The following is a 14796-nucleotide window of genomic DNA, read 5'->3' as shown; positions in this document are numbered from 1 at the left end:
GGATTGTTTTAATCTTCCTCCGACGCGTATAAGTCCATTCTTATCGATAAAGGGGTTCAACGAAAGGATCTTACTAATTGAGTTTAACGGTTGGTTCTTATTCAGAAGATTATATTCATTAAAAAACTAATCCCTTTGAACTACTCTAACAATTGCATTTCTAGCGTATTGCAGTTCTTCGGTTTTAAGATAACCCTTAATCCTTGTTGCGGTAGATTTAGCTGAATTATTCGTAAACCGAAAACACCATGCGATGATTCTTTTAAGTTTCAAGAATGATGAAACTTAAGAACTGGAATTTGCGAAGCGACTATTCCAATTGAACTAGAAACATTTTTCCGTTGTTCTTTCAAAGATTCTTTTGAAAATGGTAAGTTGATAGAGAACGGAATATTATTTGAATTAAGCCACCGAGGACCTGTCCACCACAAGTCATGAGTAGAAAGTTCTGAAGGCAAATAAGTAGAAAGTTCTTGTAGTGAGTCGCGTCGAAAGTTCTTGTAGTGAGTCTTAATGCGCAATCAGCTAGATTTTCCTTCCCTTTTATGTGATTCCAATGCGATGCTGGTAAGACTGATTGAATTTCTGTAAATAACGTCATGGATTTCATTGTAACTTATTGGTTTCTATCTCCATTGAGCGAATACTGGAGTATATTAATAATTTTTCATTGAGGATAGACTTATTTCAGCACTTTTATGTAATATCGTCAAAGATATAGAAAATGTAAAACTTTGATACATTAAATTTTCATCATTAAGTATTTGCAAATTTTTATATATCTCTGTTTACACTCCCCGAAACACAGTCTGTATTGTCAAACTACATGGTTAAAACTTTAAAAATGAAAACATGCACTATAAAATTTTATACAGGGATATTTTTCTTGAACATTTTGCTTTTAGTATTAAATAACAAGCTTGATACTAGATTTATATAAAAACATTAACTTTAGGATGTAATCTAATTTAATGTGTTAAGATAATACTACCTTCTGAGCTAAAGCACAAACGTTTTTCACAAGTTTTCATTACTAAAATAATGAATCAAGTAACTCGAGCCAGCCTTAAAACATTACTTGAAAATCTTATTAGTGAAATAAACAATTATTTTAAATCTGAACGCTTAGCTGGTTTAACTATCTTCTTGCATGGTTACTTAAATCTTAAAATCTTCCCAACTATGTCTCATTAGAGAACTGCCGTTAATATCGCTTACCTAGCCTACTAAAATTCAAAAGAAAGAATCTATAAGTATATTTTACTTCATGTTATCATGCAATCTCTCTCCTTGCTAACCTTCTGAGCGTCATGACCGGCTGCATGCAAAATACACACCGATTGCAAAAAGTTTAAAAATACTTTATTCGAATTCACTAGATTCGGACTAAAATATCTCACTAAATTTACAATAACGTACGCACTGTTTCAGTGTGCAGAAAAATCCATTCCTGCAATATTTGAATGAAAACTGCTAAGAATCTTATAAGATTTAGTATGCTTTGTTATTTTTGCGGCACGCTTAAAACTATTCTGGCCGCCCTTTGTTACACATTAATTGAGATTTTCTAACTCAAAACACATATTGATGTAATGAGCTTAAAACATACTTGGAAATTTATTTTAAATAAAGACCCAAGTACGCTTCTTAAAATTATTGCGCTTAAAGAAAAAGTAGAAAAATGTACGCCACCATTTAATAGTACATTGGGAATTCTAAATATGTGATGTTTTTTAAATATCTCTAATTCTGCTGTTGAACTGTACATGGTGTAAGTTCGAAAAAACGATGCTTAATAAAGATAAAATAAATTAGCAGAATAGAGCTTTGCAGCAGACGGGTTGCCTGCGTAAAAAATCTTAAGAAAGCCCTTTGGGCGACTTTTCATATTTTTTTTTAAATTTATTGTTTTTAAATTTATTTTAGATGGATGAAAGATATAAATGGAGTTCTAAGACTTGTGAAAGAGGACGGGAGAATATGGATTAGCCAAGGTATTTTGAATATAAAGAAAGTTATACATTCGGATGGAGGCAAATACCAGTGCATTATTCGGAACAGTATTGGAGAAAAAAGAATTGAGAGTGCTCTAATAGTTACAGGTAAGAGATGAATTAATTGCCTTTGTGATTTTTACACATGTGTATGTCTTCAAAAAAGGTTCACGTTTTTCGTGTCATTATAATATTTTCTTAAAATTATTCTCTGGTTTGGACAGAATTCGTTCAGAGGCTTTGTAGATAACTCAAAATTTAAGCAGTGCTAATTCAGAAGTCAAACAACAAAAATCAGCGTTATACCTACAAAATTTTCACAGGACTAGTTTCGATGGTTTTACCGAACCATCATCTTCAGCTGCAAAACCGCAAAATGACGGTGAACCGCATTTTGCGCATTTTGCGGTGATGAAAACCGCATTTTGCGGTTTTGCAGCTGAAGATGATGGTTCGGTAAAACCATCGAAACTAGTCCTGTGAAAATTTTGTAGGTATAACGCTGATTTTTGTTGTTTGACTTCTGAATTAGTATTTATTCGGCGTGTTATTGTGTCTTAATTTAAGCAGTGGTTAGAAAATACTGTCTGATTACAATAAATTTATTGTTGGCTTTCAAATTCTTTCATCGGATGAAGATCTTTGATTGTACAACATATTTTAGATTTAATGACTCTCTTCCTAAGAAAATATTTCAAGGCAATCTAATCTTAACCGTTAGGTAAAAATTTTAAAATTTCATTGCTCGACCTATAGTAACATTTTAGAAGATCAACCGACGTGAAAGAACAAAGAAATTAAAGTGTGGTATCTTCTGGTGTAAATTGAGCCGCATAACATAATTTACTAGTTTTTTTACGTCATATTTGGAAAATTTTCTAATTAATTTGTTTAATTAAAACACGTTGGTAAATCTTTATTGTTCATTAACCATATTTTGAATTTCAGACAGTTGTAAAGCAGTATATCCTAAAGCATTAACTAGAATTAGATATTTGTAAACTGCGAGTATCTAGTTAAAATATTCATAGTTATCACTGCACAAGACTACGGGCTCCAAATTATATTCTTAGCGAATCATACCTTTTCTATTTTGGAAATCTTTCCAGTATAGTATGTATGCTAAAAGGAATTCTAATATGGTACTTTTATGCAAATATATATGTGGATGCACTTAATTATTTTAATTTCTACCGCAGCTCCTTTGGCTGTTCATCTCCGACCTCCACATCAAGTGCTGAACATCGGCCAAGAGGCCACATTCAATTGTAACGTTACCGGATATCCCGTTCATTCAGTCACGTGGAGGAAAGACCAACGTCAGCTGGCTGCTTCTAGTCGAGTGCGACTCCTGTCACGCGATGTACTGCACATCACATCAGTTAGAAGGGAAGACAGAGGAATGTACCAGTGTTTCGTTTATAATGAAGCCGATGCAGCGCAGGGAACGGCAGAACTCAAGATATCAGGTAAACAATAAAACGATCACGAAATATAGTATTTGTCAATGGCATGCAGTTGAAACGTAAAAAGAAAAATCGATGATATTAAAAAGTGAAATTATTGAAATAAAAATGTAAATAGACACACATTTACAGCAAAAATTTAAGTACGGCATTTTGTACTTAAAATCTTTAGTGCTCGCAATTATATAAGTTATTACATTTTCACAACTCTATCAGCCTAGGAAAGAAATAAGTAGTAGTGCAGCACAATTGATTACTGCTTCAAATTTAATTTTTAACGTAAAGAGCGTAATTCAAAATAGAGCGCGAAAGGTTTTCCAAGTTGGTCTCAGAGCATCAAAATTCCGCTGTTTATGAAATATAAACTATTATGAATTTTAATTTTAATTGATGTATTTAATTTCTCCGTATCATATTTATTGAGATAAAATGTATTATAATTCCTAAATTGGGGACATGTTCACGGTATACTCATTTAAAAGCTCACGGTGTTCACAATTACGCTAGGAAAATTCATTCTTCACCATTTATTAAATGCTGGTTGACCCAAACATTAACTAACCAAAAATTAACTTAAAAGTCATATTCTCTGATGCCTATACTTTGATTTACATGGAAACTATTCATGGTTTATTGCAAAATGCGCTTTGTATATAATAGTTATTAAATACGCTATGCATTTCTATCTGTACATATGCTTGATGATTTTAGTTCATCCATGTTTTTCATCCGTGGAAGTTTATGTTGTATATGTTTTAGCGTGTGTGAAAATTTAAGCCCTAAAACACTAAATAACTATGAAAAATAGTAAATTACTTTGACTTTGCAGCAATAAAATTTGGTATACTTTGCTGCGTGGAAAATATCTCGACGTTTCTGCACTTTTATTTTAGAAGCCACAAAAATGGTTGGAGATACTATTAGGTTTATTTAGAATAAGAACGTGCTGGTTTTATATGAAATATAATGTCTTATAATCTCACTTATAATGTCTTATATTCTCGTTCATAGCGTCTTTATTCACTTGGCAGAGTGTCTATTGATTCTTCAAGGAAAGAATTTCACGGGTTTTTAAATTGACTTGAACTCAAATTATTATCCACATATTTATTTAACTACGATACTGGATGAAAAAAATATTTTACTTAGGGCAATCATATTTAATAATGTTTTTATTCAAATGCATGTTAAAAACATGAATTATGCCCTCCGTTGTAATGAATGCATGTTAAAAACATGAATTATGCCCTCCGTTGTAATGAATGCATGTTAAAAACATGAATTATGCCCTTCTTGAACACTAATTGAAATTTTCTTATTAAAAAAGTAAATTGACGTTCTTATTAAAAAAGTAAATACCGTAAAATACATTTAAGAATTAATTTTAAATTAAGACCCTCAGGTATGTTTCTTTAAATTTTCGTGCTTTCATGTAGGCTTTACAAATATTGTAAACAGAACTTTAGTGTACCTTAGGCGTACAGAATTATTAAAACCTGTCAGAAAATAATTAAATTTGTACAGTTGAATTGGGAAAAGTATTTTAATACAACGAGTAGAAGCGTATAATGATTTAGAATGAACCTTATTCCAAACATACGACAAATATACAATGGACGTTCGTTAATTCAAACTCAAAGGTTCCCAGAAAAGAGTTCGAATTAATCGATGTTAAGAGAAACGTTACTTTAAAAGTGTATCACTGAAGAAGAAATGTCTCCTAGTATGTACAACCCCAGAAAATATATTATAATATACTATTTAAACTATGCAGTGGAAAGTAAACTTAAATTAAAAATATAAATTACACTTTTGGGAAAAACTGTAAAATTGATGTTTGGTTTTGTTTATTATGCCTATAATTTTCAGCCAGCTTCTCGATAAGTAAACATTTCAGTTCATTTTCAGAGGAAGGTTAAAGTGAATAAATGCTTTCAGGGTTTTTATAAGAGTTCATTATGACTCGATCTCAATAATTCCTGCATTCTCTTCTGAGTCCGATAAAGTATCTTTTTTTTTTTTTTTTTTTTTTTATCTTCTCGTATAGTTTTTATTATGGCATCTTTGCTCAGGTTTTCACAGACATCTAGGTATTCATCTACCCATACATAATCAGAAAAAGTGACATCGTAACATTAATTTACATTTTTTCAATCAAGAAAAGCTGTATATCAGTATCGTCACATTTATCGATATAATTGTTCTCTTCGGCGTGCATGATATTAGTATGACAAAAGCAGTTACTAACTGTGTTTTCTTTAATAGCATCCGATGCAGCGTACAGATCATTTACAGCTGTCAGCAGAGTAATGGCGTAGTTTCACCGCAATCTAAAGAAACAATGATTTGATCTGAGAATCGTTTATAATAATTTGTTACGGTCCACTGGTTGTAGCTCCGCAGTTGTATTTAGCGGAAAATATTCACTCTGTATGGCAGTCAGTTCTGGAAGGTTATTGTGGCAGGTTGCGTTATCTACACATAAGAGAATTTTACGCTTTTCCCTCGACAATTGCTACCCAAGCATCCCCTTTAAAATGCAATATCCTGTTTGGTAAGAGTTTATAAAAATGCAGTTTCATCCGCTTTAAAAGTATCTTTTGACAGGTAAGTAGAGAAAAGCCCTGGCAGGTCCCTACCGAAATTAGTGTATACATCTTCGTTTACATCAGAGTTGGGGCTACATACAGTTTGATAAGAAATATTATGCTTTAAGTCGAGAAAACCATTCATCACTGCATCTAAAATCTTCATTTTCCTTTCGACTTGCCAATTCATCAGCCTTTGTCTGAAATAGGGTTATATTTATCGGAAATTTCGAGTTCTAGCCTCCTGGAACCATAGCAGTATAGCTTTTACTGGAACTTCTTGGAACACGTTTCTCTTACGTTTCCTTCCTGTAGCAAATTTAGACTTTTCCCGTGAATGAATCTAAAATTGATTCCTTTATTTTCAAATAAGTTGACATAGTATTTTTTAATTCTATAGTCAGCTGGTAACTTTGTTTTACATTCGCCATTTTCTTCTTTTTTAAAAATTTCTACCTCTGTCTCCAAAGCTAGAGTTTTGTACTTTTCACGTTAAACAGCCTGAAGTTTTACACTTTCACACTGCACACTGAAGAAGAAAAACTAGAGTGCTTTAACTTATCTGCATTGCAGGCATAACTGACGCACATCTCTAGAATATCTGCTAAGGGAGCTTAGTCTGTTAAACAGTGATAATATTAGGACACTGACGTTTAGCTAAAATACAATAGTTTATGTGCCTATTTTTACACAGAAAAGAAACCAGATGACTTTGATACACAAAACTTGTTAAACGTATAAATGAAAATTGTCAAATTTTTAGCTTGAATTAACCGAAGTGATGAAAATTTAGTTCGGATTAATGAGATATTTTTAATATTAATTCCAATACATTTTTTGGTCGAATTTGGATTTGTTCGAATTAACTGAAGTTTCGAATTTACGAGCGTCCACTATATAACATGTTAGTTTTGATTACTATGCATGCAGATTTTAATTCATTTATTTATTGGGGAAAAAAGACTAATATCTACGCTTCGTTTGAAGTGTTTTTTCTTCTCTCGAAGAATAAAAACAATTAATAGAAACTTAAATGCGATCAACACCTCCTAGAGGACATCTGTGATCCGTAAAACTTAAAATTAAAAACTGATTGAAAATTAGTCTTTGCTGTTTATCTGCATTGCTTTTCAATCTTTCGGAACAAACTGAGTTTAGAGTTTACCGTATATTTTCAAAATAAGGATTAATAAAATTTTTCATTTTTGTTAACCTATAAACGTAAGTTCCTTCCTTACAATCTGCAAAGTTAATATCAAAAATACGTTCTAAAGAAACTGCTCACAATTCCAGAACGTTTAGCCATTTTTTGAGGTGGTTGCGGAAATAAATTTCACTCTATCTTTACATTTTCCTGTGCATAGAAAATCTCGAAAAGGGTGAATTTCTCTCATTTACATTAAATATACAATTGAGAAAAATACACAACCACAAAAATAAATTATTGATGATGTACAAATATAACAGTAAAAAAACACATGGAAAATTTGAATAAATTATGAAGAAAGTTGGCGAAATATATGTTTTTAAAGGAAACTCAAAACAGAAAAAAAAAAAAAAAAAACGAAACAAAAGGAAATGTTCACCTATTTGCTCCTAATTTAAAATCCATACCACAAGAGTGAAACAGGGAAAAAGAAATAGAACCGCAGTTCTTTCCCACTGTTTACCTGCTAATTCGGTACTATGTTAAAACTTTCTTATTTTTTCTTCGCATTTCAAAGCCCAACTACCATAAAGATCCAAATGGTCTATTTAATTAAACCAATTCAATTTAATTTTTATCGGGGGAAACGACTTTTATGCATTTTTGCTACAGCACAGTACTCGATTACTAAATGTAGCTGCAAATAATATTATAACTTCTGAGCTCTGTTCTTACAGCTAACGTTCGTGGGCGGGCGTAGTATGATTTTCGAACAATGCAAGCACGCATGAGTTCACTGAATGTTTATCCTTTTATTATCATAATTTGTTGACTAATTTATAATACTATTTCCCTATTCAGTTTGGCGTTAACTTCATTTCTTCCATAATCTTGTTGTGTGTTAATGGATTCTTCTACATCACTCATTTTTGTTTCATTTGTGTAAGAAAACACAATCAAATTTTTAGGCTTAACGTTTCAAAGAAAATATTCTTGTTATTTCATGCATCCTTAATTATTTTTTCAACAATTTGTACCTTTCATTATAAAACCGTAGGAGTGGATTTGTTGATTCACTCGCTATTAATAAATTCATCTTAGCATTTCGTTATTCGAAAATTTATGAAAATTAATTTTGAGAGAAGAGGGTCGAGTTCAGAGGCAGGGATAAGATTTGGATATGTGATGCTGATGGGACAAGTGTATAACTTTACCGTCCATTTAATATATTTTTTGAATAAAATGTTTTTAACATATTAATGAAATTTGTATTAAAATTAATTATTTAACATTTATAAAACAGTGCGCATTTTCTTAATTGTTCAGCAATGTAAAACGTACTTTAGACCACACAGCTTCCTCTTAATGCAAACATTTCTGTCGTATGGACAAATCCACATTAACAAATTAGTGTATTGGCGTGTTTAATCATATTTTGTCAAATTATTTTTGGCATTTGAAAAAAAGAGACTTGCTTTAAAAGACTGTGTTGGTAAATTTGAAAAAAAAAAATATCGTTAGCATTAAGATGCTGAAATGGAACTATCATGCTACCAGATTAGAAACATCCTTTACTTTCAGTTTTTTTGCAAAACGTCAGCTACAAAATGTCACCAAATCATGTGTACAGCTTTGAGTACCAATGTTGTATTATATGACACTGCGAAGGTTGAGTACCAAAAGTTCAAAAGCAAGGGCATTTAAGAAGCAATGTGGCCAATGCGGCCTACTGATGGTTGATGAAGCCCGCCTGCGAAAACTTGTGGAAGAAGGTAACTATGCAACCACACGAGAGCTTGCTAAGGAGTTAGACCAGGAATTTTCGAACTTTTGTCTAACGAGTACCATCTAAACAAAAAACTGAACTACATTAATATCACCTATACATTTCTTAATGAATATTTTTCAATTTCTCAATGTAAATATAAAAATATATATTTTAAAATTTGTACAAATTATTGACTATTTGTATTAAATACGCACAGAAAAATATATTAGATATAAAATTCGCTACCATTTCAATTATTACAATTTGAGTTATAATACTTTAATTTTAAAATTTAGTGTGAAACTTGGGTCTGTTCAAGAGTGATAAGTTTTTTTATGATACTGAAGTTTTTTATATATGGTCTTATTTCACTTAGTTTCAACCGTAAATTAGTATCCACTTTTAATTTTGTTCTTTATTTATTTTTTAAATATAACATGGAAGGAAATCCTTGTTCACAAAAACAGGTTGTGCATAAAGCAATAAAAATTTAACAGCTTTATTTGAAGTGCCTTTAAATAATTTTTTTCGGTTCACCAAAAGTTAACAAGTGTGTTACTGAAGTTAACCAAAAGTTAATAAGTGTGTGAATTCGATCACAAGAAAATTCTGTCAATTGCTCTTTTTCTTCACAAGATAAAATTTCAGGTACTTTTGAATAAAATAGATTTCTATTCCAATTTTTTTTTTCATAATCCTCAGAAAAATACATGTTTAAATAATTTCTCAATGAAAAACAATAATTTTAACGCCGGATGCTAATTCTTCTCTTATTTTCAAATTATTTTCGGTTAGAAAACTTTCTAAAAGTAGTAAAAGTTGATTCAAAATGATTTTCAGATTTTCGTCAATTTTTTTGGCTATTAAAGCCTCACGATAAATGGAGCAGATAGTAAATTTAGTTTCAGGTGCGATATTCTTTATTTGAGAAATAACACCGGAATGCTTACGTGTTAAATCCTGATCTCCGTCACTGCATACTGTACTGCACTTATTCCAAAGAATATCATTTTGTGCCATAAAAATGTCAATTACATTGAAAAATTTCATTTGCAGTTCTCTATTATGAAGGTTTTCACAAAATAAATTCTCTTTGATAATTCGTTTATTTTCTTCGAAACGTGTGTGAACTAATAATTGAACAAAATTCGTTATATCAACACTTTCATCCAATTACAGTCCCAAATACTCGCAATGTTTTATTTCTTGAATATTTTTTATAGAATTTGCCATTTCATAATTTCGTCGACTTACTGTTTCATTTGATAACGGGATATTATTAAATTCATTAGCCGCCTTTTCGTTGAATAATCGCAAAATATCTTTAGCTGCTGGTAATATAAGGTTTTCCCCAATAGTGTGAACTTGTACAGTCTTAGCATTCTTAGGCTTACTAAGTAACTAGTTTCCAAAGTTTTTTTCATTTGAAGTAACAAAACCTTTCATTACTTGTTTACTATTTCTGAACTCCGATAATTTTCTCTTAAAATTTTCTTCAGATTTATCCTTTCAATTGGCATTCTTAAACTTAAGATGCCTTTTAAGACCGGTAGAGGGTAAACCTTTATTCGTTCATCCAGGGACTCTGTTTCCGATGGTCTATGGTCCAAAGTCAGCGTCCTTTGTATCATAGTAACCGAACAGCGCGGCTGGACTTCGCGACCAAAGGCTTGCGGTTGGGATCAAAGACTCTACGATGATGAAAATGAAGCAGATGTGCTTCCTTACAAATGGTACTTATCAAAATAATACTTCCGGATGCCTATTGAAACTGAGTATGTAGAACATCGGTTTAATGCGGTTCTTATGAATTTCTCTGGACAACACACATTTGAAATTTTGTCTCCCACTTTCGTGAGTCTTCCGAGTCGGAGCACATTCCGACAATCATCGCTCACCTTCCATTTTTGAATTACATAGGACACTGTCGATTTTGGGTAATTCATCTCGATAGATATGCGCCTTAAAGATCGGCCATTTCTGTGACACCTTTCTCGAAATCAGATAACTCTGCACTTTGTGGCATCTTGCAGGTGTCTAATATCAGTGCTGTTTCCTATAAGCTATTTAACGGCGAAGGGTGTAACGTATATGAGGACCGCAAATATCGACAACTGCGTGAGGGTCCAAATACTTATTGGTACTTCGTGTAGCAGAAATAGTGTGACTAATTACATATTTACATTTGTTACGCATCAAGTAAATGCCTCCAAAATTGGTTTAAGTAATCCCTATCGTAAGAAACGAGAATATTTAAAATGACTTAATATACAATTTTTGGAACTGAAAATTAATAAATTAATTAGAAGTTTTACCTTAATATATGCAATTTTGAGAAGTTGAATTCTTTAACGTAGGTCTCCGATAAGAGTGAAAATGTTTTTAATTCTTACAGTTTGGTTGATTATTGTACGTATTTACTTTTTTAGAAACATTGGGATTCCAGTATATTAGTTTATAGGTATAAAAGTTAAAAGTTCTTCTTTTATAGGTTAATTAAACTTAATTTAAGTTATTTTTTTTACAGATGAGAACTTTTAAGTTAAGGTGACCAATTCCGTTACTACTGGTTTTAGCTGTACGTTTTGAATGTTTAGGATAAATACTGGTAGTTTAAATTAACCCCAAATTATTGAAAATGATAAAGTAATATAAGTATCTAAAAGCAAGATTAAATTTTGCTTTTTTTCACAGTTTTGCGAAAACTGAAATCTTTTCTAGAAAAGAAAGGATTGCGAATTGAAGCGGAAGAGATTATGTCCATGGATATCCTATTAAACTGTGAATATATTTTTTTTAGATTAGATGAAATTTTGAAAAGTGATCAGTTGAAATATATAATTCAATTTTTGAACTAAAGAATGTCATTGAGTTCTAGAGATTTTTGTTTAAAATGATTTAAGACATATTTGATATATTTTAGAGGAAGAAAAGTGTCCCGGTTTTCAAAATCGCAACTATTAATGCCATAAATGCTAGAATGGTATTTTTAATCGTTTAAATAATCTTTTTTATTATTTTAGGTAACACAGTAATTGTTAGGTGATAAATTAGCATTGTTAGTTATGCGACTACAAAATACAGTTATGCTTTTACTTATTATTTTAGGTAATCCAGTAATTGTTAGGTATAAATTAGCATTGTTAGTTATGCGACTACAAAATGTTTAAATTTGTTTTATTTCCTAAATATAATTTCAAATACCTATGCACACAATGTTACTTGTCATACATATGAAAATTTGATGCTTATTTAAATAAAAATTATACAGTGAAACATATCAATATACTTGTTTCTTTATCTACTTGTGTATTATTAACTAAATTTATGAATTTCATTCCATAAGTTTTATGTTAGCAGATATGAATACTGCATGCAAGATATAGATAGATATAACAAAAAGAATAATAATACAAAGCAAATGATATATCAGTTTTTACTCACGGTTATCAGTTATGCTTTTACTTTATTCCAAATGAGCTTTAAAGATTTGAGCCGAAGCCCTTGAAATAGAAAGTAAGTTATTTTCTAACCAAAATCTAAGAAAGATATATTTGATTCAAATTAAATAATCCTTTCTGAAGCCTTTGATTTCTGAGGTTAAAGTTTATCAGCAAATCATGAATCTATCGTTAAATTTTTATGATGAATTAAAAGTAAGTATTCCACAGAATAATCATTTGTTATATACTTTGACAGGAAGAACAGCATAGATTTATATCCAGGTTCCCACTGGCGCATCCATGCTCAAAAAGCTTGTAAAAAATACATAGATGTTATTATTGACTGACGGAAGATTATTAAGTAGCACTCATCTCATACTACATAAAGTTTTTTATGTTAATCCATCTTAACCATTACTCACCTCAGCACGCAACGCAGATCAGCCGTTGTTTAATAATTCTTCTTCAACTTTAACCCATTAATTTTGCTTTAAAATCTTACGAATAAACGAAAACGTTATCGTGTAAGCACAGAATAAATGGACATTGAAGCAGTTTGACAGGTACAACGTAAAGTAAAGTACTAATCTTAATGAGCAGGATCATAAATTACAGAGCCAATGTTACACAGTAGAATATTTTTGGAGAAAAGCTTTCAGTATTTTCCCACTAAAATAATCTATATTAATTACTCGAAACGCGTTACAATAATTTTATAGCTTGTAGCTCTAAAGTTGCAAAGGCAAGTATTTCAATTTGGAATAAAATTGGATGATAACAGAGCAGTAAGCTAATAAAAATTTGCTCAGCTTTTATTCTAAGCACTACAGAGAAAAATACTGCAAGGTAATCCATTGCACTTATTAATATCTTCATTTCCCCTCAAACTTCTAAAGAAACGATTTAAAAATGAGTTATTCCTCTAAAATTATATTATTCATCAAAGTATGACAGATGTGATTATAATCTGAATCCATATATATCGTGTTAACTGCTTACGAAGCTTATCTGTATTTCTTACAAATAAACGTGGGCATTGAGCATCATGTCTCTGAGACGACAACATTTTAGAAAGATTAAATCGTCTTAAACTGTGGGATTTTCCTTAGAAAGATTTTCCTTATATTATACTTATCTATAAATATACAAAGAAATGTTTTTGGTCCATTTTCTATACAGATCTCTAACAATGATCAGCCTTCAAAGATTTTGCACATATAAATAAGAGTTTACGCATGCGGTATCATGCACAGTTATTTTCTCTAAGATGTTCATCGTATCTGAATACCAGAGTTGTCTTAACGTAATTGATGATAACTGGAATCTTCGCTCTTTAAAAATTAATTTGGGGAAATTTTGAAGATTTTTCAGGTATCATGGAATTGATTTAAAGAAGACATGATTACGTACTTTATACAATAGATTAAAGAAATACCCTATCCTTAAACAACAATTAATTCATTTGAGGTATTTTCAAAAATTTCTTTCAATGAATAAGTATGAGATAGCTTCAGAAATGTTTTAAAACTTTCGTGAAGTTTTTGTTCAGAATCATTCAGGATCGTATAATAAGGTCTGTTTCTGTTTTGTTCTCTTGGTGTTTTTAAGTTATTTTATTACTTTAAATAAAAAGACGAACATTTTTATTGTTACTTCTGAATAATTTAAAATTAAAAAAAATATACGGGACTTCTATTTTATGCAGGCGTTAGGGAGCTATTTATTAGCGCAAAGGAGCGTTAGCTCAGAAAGGCTATTAATTTCGTTTTGACATTTTACGTCTATTCACTTTCTGAGTTGATTCACTTTTCAAACTGTTGCCACCAAATATTATCTCCTTGTGCTACATTTGAAGAAATTATATAATGATGAATCTGCATAAATGTATATATATTTCTCGCATTGTGATAAAACAACGGTACTTAGAGCCATCACATTTCAAATAACGTAATCCTCCTCCGAATACGGGAGTCTGGAAGCCCAAATTTGGAGTTTGGAACTTTTTTTATTATCGATTTCATAACACTTTAACAAATTTTTTATAAGGAACTCAACGATTTCAAAGCGAGCAATCGCAACACTGTACAGAAAAAAAAATATGTCCAGAGCTCGAGAGTGTTTAATGGAAAATGATATGTTGTTTTTAAATATTTTTTGAATTGAATTTTATGTTGTTTAAGTGAGAAGAACATTATATTTAATAAATAAAGGTAACACAAAAACGTTAAAAATCGCCCCTTTGGACGAAATGCAAATTTTTATTCTAAGAAAAAATTCTGTACCGAAATCAGAAAAATTCTAAATAGTTTTTTCTATTAAACACTGATTCTTTTCATATAAGATTACATGATAATTTATTATCAAATCTACAAAATAGCTCAATGGCCTGA

General features: G+C 30.8%; 1 protein-coding gene across 8 annotated transcripts in view; it reads left to right on the top strand.

Annotated features, from left to right (window-relative positions):
- LOC118196463 (cell adhesion molecule Dscam1-like) overlaps positions 1–14796 on the top strand; it is a 1288074-nt gene that overhangs the window by 1006365 nt on the left and 266913 nt on the right. For all 8 annotated transcript variants that reach the window (XM_085816870.1, XM_085816863.1, XM_085816868.1 and 5 more), the window contains 2 exons: positions 1927–2102; positions 3194–3463. In XM_085816870.1, coding sequence (XP_085672996.1) covers positions 1927–2102; positions 3194–3463 — 446 coding nt within the window. The remainder of the gene's footprint in view (positions 1–1926; positions 2103–3193; positions 3464–14796) is intronic.

Source organism: Stegodyphus dumicola, chromosome 5, assembly GCF_044657685.1.
Source record: "Stegodyphus dumicola isolate Sdum_Otavi_A_Nest chromosome 5, ASM4465768v1".
Taxonomy (NCBI): domain Eukaryota; kingdom Metazoa; phylum Arthropoda; class Arachnida; order Araneae; family Eresidae; genus Stegodyphus; species Stegodyphus dumicola.
Note: the sequence above shows the minus strand (reverse complement) of the source record. Positions and strands in the feature narration are given on the sequence as shown.